General features: G+C 40.2%; 1 protein-coding gene across 2 annotated transcripts in view; it reads right to left on the bottom strand.

Annotated features, from left to right (window-relative positions):
* Positions 1 to 1955: 1955 nt before the first annotated feature.
* The window catches only part of ARL9 (ADP ribosylation factor like GTPase 9), a 31475-nt gene continuing 23298 nt past the window's right edge, over positions 1956 to 10132 (bottom strand). The window contains exons 2-5 of one of the 2 annotated variants that reach the window (XR_006101919.1): positions 8822 to 8990; positions 7089 to 7264; positions 4298 to 4731; positions 1956 to 2966 (exon numbers count right to left, since the gene is read on the bottom strand). Coding sequence is in view for 1 of the 2 variants with exons in the window: in XM_042449322.1 (XP_042305256.1) it covers positions 4552 to 4731; positions 7089 to 7264; positions 8822 to 8837 (372 nt within the window). In the remaining variant the exon portion in view is untranslated. Of the gene's footprint in view, positions 4732 to 7088; positions 7265 to 8821; positions 8991 to 10132 lie in introns of both variants that reach the window. The other variant, XM_042449322.1, reaches the window with a different exon arrangement.

Raw genomic sequence — 10132 nt, forward strand, 5'->3', positions numbered from 1 at the left:
AGATTCCAACAAGGAATCAGACTTCACCGTTCCCTTTAAATGTAAATCACTTGTGGTCCTTGTTTTTGCTTTCCTAATGTCCAGCTGGACTCCTACATGGGCACCTCCTTCCTTGGCTACCTCAGCAGTCATTCCAAATCTTTAATACGGCATCATCCATACATCTTCAGAGTTTGATGCCCCATCCTCCGGTTGGCATGCCTCCTTCTTCTAATCCAGAAAGTGACATATGGAAATTTAATCTTATTTTGCACAGTTCGTCTCAAAGGTGCTGCAAGATACAGGATTTTCACTTCCCAGCACTTCTCACCGAGGACTTTCAAGTGTACCTTTGAAACTAGGGGCCGCAAATATTTTTAAAGAGAGTTAAAGTATTTAGGAAGCTGGATTTGATGCCAGGTTCACTTTTCCTGCACCCTTTGAGAATCAGTCTTCGTTGACATCTCCATGTAACTGATTACAGTAGTAATATTTACATCATGTAGTCCAGACCAAGCGCCTTTATGGGCTACAGGGAAAGGAGAACCCCAATAATACAGATGTTTTCTTAATAAAGTGCTGCACAGGCTATGTAAGCCGTATTCTTACTTGTGTGAAAAACGTATGCAAGCCCCTTTTCCAGGTCTGGCCCTACAAGAACACTAAGATCGGAACCACTCTGTAAAAGAAAGAGGGTAATCTAAAAATGGAATGATGGATCTGTCCATCTAAATAAATGAATAAATAAAACCAGGAAGGCACCACAGTCTCATTCCTTCTTATTCATGGGTAAACTGCAACTTCATCTAGGCTAGGAGTTGTTGGTCTGGCTCCTAAGAGCAAGCTGTTTTTAAAATATTGCTACTGTAATATTGTAAGTTTCGCGTACCTGCAAATTGACATGCTTAAACTGAGTGTACAGAAGCATGCTAGAAATGTCATTGACTGAAATTCCAGAGATTCCCTCAGGAAGTTTACAGAGTAAGACTTCAGTGTTTCTCTTTTCCAGCTGCTGCCTTGTTAGACTGGCCGTCTGTCGCCCCTAGTCGACCTTTGATATCGCTTTGATATTAAAAAGGGCGTCTAGTCACACAGTCACCGGAGTTGCCTGGATGTGAGAACAACCCACCCAAATACACAGATCTGACAGACTTGACTTAGGAGCACTAGTACACATAGACAGGATAGGCCTTGTGATGATGGACTCTGCATAATCCCTTCACCCAGGTGTGTGATGGAGAGCAATGCAGTGGGTATTTGCCAAAAGGTTGGGAATCAAAGGGCACTTCCCTCTGGAGATGATGCCTTTTTGTGCGAAACTGCTATCAGCTACTACACCTTTTACACTGTTAGTTCTTGTGCACAGGTGTGACAGCATCTTTGAGTGGTTGATTTCCCCTTGCTTTTATAAATAAACGAACTGATTTGGAACCTGCCTCTGGAGTTCTTGGGTTTGGAACCATTATACATAGGCTAAAGTCACAGCTTTAGAGTTGCCCCAAAGCCCTCTCACTGCTTCCTATCGAGCTAAATTAATTCCTCCATGGAAGTCAATAAATGGGTTCCCCTTCGGGATCCCTGCAATCTGGGTAACACCCCTTATGCAGCCCAATAAACTACCAGAAACCGGCCAACATGACTTGGTCCTAAACCCCTCTGCATAATGAATGTTTTCCTCCCATTCTACCCCCACCCCAACTCCATTTGTGGTTATGTGTGTCATATTATGACAAAGGATTCCTTTGTATCCATTAGCTCACAGGTGGGAACCATGTGGCCTTCCAGATGCTGGACTCCAACTCCAAGTATTCCTCAGCACTGGCTATACTGGTGGGATGGGACTTGCAGTACAACATCTGGAGAGTTGTATGATTCCCACTCCTATACGAGCTCTTGAGGATGCATCTCTGTCTCCTAGGATACTACAGGGTCCATAAGCATACTATATTCATGAAAATTAAACTCAGAAAGCAAAGTAGGATAAAAATAGTTTGATTTTATAGAAAGGGAGTGCTTCAGTGTTCAAGTGGAAAAACATTCCTAGAAAATATTTGTACCATTTCTACTGTTACAAAAACTGTGAATGGTATCCACGGTTTTTTTCCTGAAATGCAAGAAGAGGTGTGATCTTGCCTTTACGCTGTCAATGTTGGGTATCTTTTGGCCTGTGTTACTAACACCACCTGACAAAGTCATAAAGGAAGTGGGAAGAAAGGGGAAGTCTGACGTGTTACTTTACTGATGCAGCTTATGTGCTTGAGGTATTTTATACACCGTTTCAGAACTTCAAGGAAAACTGTCACTATAGCAGCAGATTAATGTATTTATACATTAATGTGCATTTTTGGTTTTTTCCAAAAGAGAGAATCAGAAGTGGGAGGACAGAGTTAATTCCTCCTCTGCCCTTAACTCCATCTACCTACACCCCTTCTCCACCCCATAGTTCATTTTCAGTCCTGGAACAACTGGGAGTAGAGCAGGTAAAGGGGTGGGCTGCAGGCAAAAAGGGTTTCCTGAAAGCACATCATCTCAGATCTGGAGTGGTGGCACTCCACATTTGAAGACATGCACTGCCTCTTTCCAAGCAATCCTTTAAATGTGGCCACTCACCACTTGGAACCTTGTGAAAGGATGTCCTTTGAGTAATCCTTGAATAGCCCATTTCCCAGGCCCTGGAACCCCAAGCCCTGTATTTCTACAGTCTGCTTCAATATCCGTGGGAGATCTGTTCCGGACTACTGCGGACACCAAAATCTGTGGATGCCCAAGTTCCACAGTGCATGCAGCCAAACAGTCATTAGGGCCACTGTCCCTAATATGGCACAGCTGTGTGTATATTCTGCCATTGGGGACAAAGCAGACTTGCCATCAGTGGATACCAAGGGCCAACTGTATTTGTTCTGGCAGTAAGGGAAGAATTGCAAGGCGCTCAGTCCTTTCTGATGACAAATGAAATTCCCCACAAGTTAGAAAAATGTTGGAGAAACCTGGTAGAGAAAAGAGTACACGGAATCACAATCATAACAAAAAATATTTAAAATACTTTTAAGAAGGGAAAAACCTGGCTATAACTGACCTTTACTGTAAATTTTTCAAGAATATATAGATCTTTTTTTTTTTTACCCAATGTTTTTTTTTTACCCATTACCCAATGTTCTCCGTAACCTTCGCTCCATGTCTAAGAAACTAAAGGTATGTAGTCACTTTGAGGAAAGACAGCGAACAAAAGATTAATTTCTTCACTTTGACCTAACGTTGTTCATGTGTCAACTTCACTGAATTTTGATTAGTCAAAAAGGAGAAGTGAATGGCTCTTCATGCCCTATGTAATTTAGCATGAAACTGATCAAGCTTGGTTTAAAAATTCCTCCTCCTCTGGAGCTCTCAATAGAAGCAAGAATGAAGGTTTTCGCCATTGTTCTGGTCTTTATTTCCTTAAAGTGCATCTTCCTCTTGCCTTGCTACAGCCCAGACAAGGAAGTGGATTACCTTTTTATCAATACTCCTTTAAGCTTTCACTGCAGAAGGAGTAATGCCATTCCTACAAGATTTTGGTAAAAATGCAAAGTACTGTGAGAGCATGTTTTGTTCACCAGATCTCCCCCAGACCATAATTATGTCACATGAAACTATACTGCCTACTGGGAAACCATGGATATAAATTGCTTATTCGTGGTCTAATATTGCAAGTTTCATTTCCCAGTATTATTAGTTCATGAAACTGGAATACCAAAAAAATTCCTCAAAAACAAGTGTGCTGATTCAGACCTCAAAACCTCAAAAACAAGTGTGCCTATTATTTGTGTTTTCCTCCAGGGTGGAATGGGGAATTACTATAAGGAGGAAATGGATGAGGCCACTTGACACCAATTCCTTCACAGTAGAGAAATAAATGAGCAACTAAATTGGGATATTATTTTAATGCCTCAAATATCCAAAGCTCTCTAAAAGGTGGCTGCAATACTCTCCATGTTCTCATTCTCAAGAGAGAAATCAATAACTGAGTCCAGCAGCCCTCTCTGAATCCAGTGTTCTGCTTAGGACTATTTACTGCACATGAATAAATAAGAATATGTACACTTACTGTATATCAAAGGAGTGACGTAATAAGAAACATCTGTCCGATTAAGAAAAGGAATCTAAGAGAAAACATCTATGAAGTTTCTGAAGAGCAAAAATGGCTCTCCGACTGCACACAACTAGTCCTTGCTTCTTTATGCTACATTCTTCAATTTGGTGTAAATTAATATACTTCTCTTCCAGCTTTTCAGCTAGTATGAACCACCACACAGCCTCAGCTAATATCAATAACAGTTACCTATAGAAGCAGCATTTGCCTCCTTAATTCAGGATGTTCAGTAATCCCAGTTTTGTTCCTCATTTTAAAGTCAGCGCTACTTTTCAAATAAACATAAATAAAGTTAAAAAACGAAATCGTCTTCACAACTTGAAAGTCATTTTCCTAGGAATGCCAGACCTGAGGTTAACTGCCACCGCCACCAGATCTGAAGTTAAAGTAACAATTTATGGCTGGCAATAGAAGGATACTCATATGCCTCTTTCCAGTTCCTATTACAGAGTTTCTGACACCAGCTGTGCAATCAGCTCCCGTGTGTCCTTCAAGCTAGATGAGATCTCTAAGCCATCTTTTGCCACATGTGTACCAATCAGGAACATCTTTCTCTCGTCTCCAAGTTCCGACAATGCCAAAGCATCGTGAATGTCTGTGATACAGTATGCACCTGCAAGATCCTGCCCAAGAAGGAAAAAAATGGAAAAGATGTTATGCCATGCTCCATATCTTTCCATACCTGTTCCCCCCAACAAATTATACTAGCTTACCTGGTGTAGCTGCAAAATAGAGAAGACCTTAGACCAACTCAGCTGTTATGCTTGAACAGGATACACTAACTCTCTAAGGTCCAAAACACACTGCAGAAATAGTCCAGTTTGAGACTGCTTTAACTGCCCTGGCTCAGTGTTAGGGAATCCTGGGAATTGTAGTTTATTGTGGCACCAGACCCCTCTGACAGAGAAGGCTAAATGTCTCACAAAACTATAGTTCTCAGAATTCCCTAGCATTGAGCCAGGGCACTTAAAGCAGTCTCAAACTGGACTATTTCTGCAGTGTGTTTTGGACCTAAGAAGGATGGGATCATTGAACCTGCCACCCAAATGCCTTCCACACACCCTATCTTACCTACTCTATGTTTAGTGGAAACATCTGTAGGGGGATCCTCCTTGTTTTGACATGAACAAAAGCAGAACTTGTGTAGTTATAGTGAATTTCTTCTTCCGAAAGTACAAGTTGAAACAAGGGAAAAAAATCCCCCAAATAAGGGGCATAGGCAACCCTACAACCTGAAAGATTATAACTTAATGGTATCTACCAAGAGAAAGGCTTTAAAAAAACAGTTTTAGAACTACAGGTCACAATGTGCAATTGAATTCATGACGAAAAAGGTAAGTCTGCAAAATTCAGTTATATTACTGGTTCCATTTTTCAGTTTCAAAGCACAGGCTCAATAGAAAAGGCGTTTCACATGGAAATGGATGCCAGATCATAGCAAAACCTGAAAGACCTAGGTAGATGGGGGTGGTATCAAGTTGTCACAGGTATAGAAAAAAAAATTATAATGTGTGGAAAAGATGAAAAACTGGACTGAAGAAAACATGGCGGAAAAAATAGTTGAAATTCCATGAGAACAAGAAAAAAGCAGTGAAGGAAATAACATACAGTTGACTGACAGAGAAAGTAAGTGTATGAAAAACAGATTTTTACTGTGGAGAAAAATTACTCCTATTCACAGAAGCAGAACGCGCTCATGGAAGAACAAGTGACCTCAGCTTCAGTTCATTTCTTTGGCGCAACTGAACTATGATGTAGTGGTTTGTGTCTAAAGAAAGAATGAAGGAAGGAAAGAAAGAACAAACTATACTTTCATCCTCAGAATAAATGATTTTCTCTGTATCCATTTCACAACATCAATATAATCATCAAGACTTAATTCTGGAAGTCATATATCCCACAAAGCTACACACTGGTAAACTGTCAACAGTTCCACTAATCAAAGCAAAAACCTTTAACCAAAGCGTTATCTCTTGATGTATCTTCTGCATTATCAGAAAGGATTAAGTTCTATGATTTTACAGTGTGTTGACACATATAGCTAGCGAGGCATAAACCATGTATTACATAACACAGTAAATGCCATTGCAAGATCACTGTATGTTCCAAATAGTTGTACGGATGCCATGAAATAAAACAATGTCTTTGTACTGGATTAATGAGGATTTTAGTTTGGTTTACCCCTGTTATTTTATATTTGCATTTAATGTAACAGCCTTATCAGGGATTGGTGAATCATGGTCAATGTGGGTAGAAGACTGGACTTTGACAGATAATGTTTTGTTTCATATTCTGCTCCATCAAGAGGTAATCTTGGGCCAATCATTCCTAATCTGATCAATCCCATAGGACTCATATAAACATATAAATAGTAGAAATATTTGCATGTCACTTAGCAGTAGTGCAGGTTCAGTAAAATCATCAGTAGCAATTACCAAGCTGATGTCTAAATTACATCTTAAGCTCCCTAACAGATGACTGCCAGAGAGCTTATGGCATTTTAGGATTGCTACATCCTTCCTGCCTGTTGGCATCTTGCAGAAGGAAATATGGCAAGAAGCATGAAGAACTAAACACATGAATAAAAGGATAGGTGAGAAAGGCAGCACTTGCTGAACAAGAAACACAGAACAAGATTTACCACAGATAACTTCTCTTCCACATGCCTGATTGTGAAACAATATATATGCTAATTCTTTTCTTTTCTTCTGGCCAGTAAGCAGGATTCCACACAAAGCATATTATAGGGCTTGGGAGTCTGCTGTGCCACTGTGTTCATAGATGCAATACAGATTTCCTCCGTTCTCAAGATTGCTTTACTATTAGACATCAAAATGAAATCCAAATAGTTATTATCTGCAACCAAGAGGCACAGCCTACAAAGTATCTGTCCCTTTAGGAACCCAGATATGTTTCAAAATCATGCTCTGCTTCACTGCTTGGGCCACAAATACAAATTCCATTCCATGTTTGCATTTACCTGCTTATTGGCCAGAATCATAACAGGCAAGGTAGAGTTATTCTGGACAAGCTGATGAAGAAGCTTCTTAGCAACTGGCAGGCGTTCATGATCTGCTGAATCCACAACATAGATTAGTAGCAGGACTCTTGGCATGTACATCTTCCAGTAATCACGTAAATTCTCGCTGCCCCCAACTGCAAGCCACAGGAAGACAAAAGATCAGCAATACTGTAAGACCCTTATTTTTATCAATATCATTTCTCTGCATCCATTTTCAAACTGGTTTCCTCTGAACTCTGGGATTATTTGGAAAGATGAGAGTTAAATCAGTTTGCTCATCACTGCACAATATATGCAGCTGCAAGAAGCACTAGGTGTACTAACAGACAGGTAGTCAATTCACATCAGACTTCTATTTAGTGGTCAGCCTAAGAGTCTTATGAGAACCAGCATGGTCTAGTGGTTTGAGAACTGGACTATGACTCTGGAGACTAGGACTTGCATTCCTGCTTGGCCATGAAAACACTCTGAGTGACCGTGGGCAAGCCACACTTTCTTAGCTTCAGAGGAAAGCAAAAGCAAGCTCATTCTGGACAAAGCTTATCAAGAAAACTCTGTGATAGGTTTACCTTAGGATTGCCATAAACAGGAAATAACCTGAAGGGCTATATCAGAACAACAACAACTTAAGAGTCTAATTGCCCAAGAAACATTTAAAACTCAAGGTTTACATCAGGATAACCAACACAGATCCTATGGAAAACACATGCCCCTTATCTAGCCTTATACCACTGAAATATCAGTGCTGCAATTACTGCCAACATTTTGTGGTAGCATGACAGTGAAAAAAACACTCATATCCCCTTAAGAATATAGCATGAAGTGAGCACATGCCTGACCTAGACACTTCCCAAAAGTAGGATTATACTTCAAAACTAGATGCATATTCCCCGTGTGCTTTGGCTCCTCAGAATCATGTGAATTTCCCACCAATGCTTTAAATGGAAAAACTTTTTATTTTTATTTTTAAAAAATTAGGTATCAGTCTGTTCCTGGTATGTTGCATTCCAACAACAAGGGAGGTTGTACCTGTATATTTCCATCATTGGCACTGCATCTGTACTGCAGAAATAATCAGGTTTGACATCACTTTAACTGCCATGACTCAGTGCTATGGAATTCCTTCAGCCATGGCAGTTAAAGTGGTGTCAAACCAGATTATTTCTGCAGTGCAGATGCAGCCAATATCTGCAGTGTGCTGACTATTTTCTACATCAGGGAAGGACCATCTGCATTGCCCCCCCCCCCCCACAAGCCCCTGAGGATACATCTCCTGCAATAGCAGACAAAATCTATGTGTGCAGAGATGATGCCTTGTTTATAAGAGCAGCACTGTAGGAGGATGCCTGGTCATATTAATCTATTTGTAAACATGACATGTGCTCTACATGAACCGTTGCTTGCTTCCTCCCACCCTTGCTGCTCCAGCCAAAGTTCAGTGGGGTAGAAGCCATAAAAACAAGGTTAAGGCTTATGGGACTGTATACTGTCCATCCCTTGTTTGAAAGAGAAAAATAAGAGCCATACAGATCATGCTGTCTAACTGCTGCTATTTTGATTTTGCTCTAACCGCACATAACTGATGAGGGGTGTGTGCTGATAATTCTTAACAATAATGTCTCTTCAAGTTCATTTTAAAATGGAGGATTTTTTTTAAAAAAGCACGTTTCTCATTAGATACCTATGCTTACTTTCTAGGAATTCCATTTTGGTTTCCTCTGTGTTGATACACACAGCATTGATGCCTTCTGTGGGAGCTGTGCTCCGCTTTACATGGTTAGTTGCTAGTGAGTGGAGAACACTTGTTTTTCCAGCTCCGTTCAGGCCCAGAACCAAGATTTGCTTGCTGGATGGTTTATCCTACAAGGTAGAAAGCAGAACAACTATCAGTTAAGACAGGAGGTTAGTCATCTCAGATACACAAGACTGTATGAAGCAGTTTTTTTGTCTAATGGAAACAAAATTTTAACCATGTTAGCACCTTATAAGTCAAGGCACTGTTTCTGGGGAAATCTGATAGTGGATTTGTTCCCTCACCATTTCTTTGGTGGCCCTATACATAAAGATATTGGAGGGGGATGGGGGGGAAATTCAGCAGATTCAACTTTGGCCATTACACAGAACTGCATATTTTTAAGATGTTGGCAAAATCAATGAAGTGCCCACTTTTGTGAATGCTGCAAATCACATGCCAAAAGTTCGTCAATAATAATAGCATATGTAATTAGTTAATGAAGATATATCTTTCTGGATTTGTATCATGTTGCTATTGGTTTGCTTTACTTCTGCATTTTAAAAACCTTTTAAACCCCCAACAAATACATTTATCATTTTGGTTACTTCTGACTTATATCAATACTGGTAATTAAATCTTGACAATAAAACAAATCTGAAAGTAGAGCTATGTTTTCAGTCCAAGTTATTTAAAAGAGCCAAATGCACTCCTATAGCCATACAGAACTCAGTGTCGTTTGCATCTTAGTAAACATGCACAGCTGTGGGCTGCAATTACAACTGAGCATAATCAGTTCAACTATATTCTAGGGAACTCTTGTATAACTAGAAACTTATCAGGGCTCCTCAATAGTGGCAGTCAAGCTTCCCTGAAAGACAGCTTGCTCACTATTACCAATTCCCCCCCCCCCCACCAAGAATCTACAAATTAAGCAGTGGTTCCCAACCTTGTCTATGCTCCACACCCCTAGGAAATGTTTGATCAATATTTGTACACTCTACAAAAGAAATACCACACTTGAAGATGAGGAAGTCTGATGTCTAATTTTTGAACTACAAACAATGTTGCAGGTGAACAAACTGAACTTTAGAAATGCAAATCTAAATTGAGCAATTACTGTAAAACTTAGGGGCACGTAACAAAGGATCAAAGGACGAAAGAAAGGAAAACAATGCCAAAGAACTCACAAATTCCAGCAGGTATGTTTGTGCTCATACTAAAGGCTGGATGGATGGGAGTAGAGGTCAGATAGGGTTGCCACAAGTCA

This window comes from Sceloporus undulatus, chromosome 2 (genome assembly GCF_019175285.1).
Source record: "Sceloporus undulatus isolate JIND9_A2432 ecotype Alabama chromosome 2, SceUnd_v1.1, whole genome shotgun sequence".
Lineage (NCBI taxonomy): Eukaryota > Metazoa > Chordata > Lepidosauria > Squamata > Phrynosomatidae > Sceloporus > Sceloporus undulatus.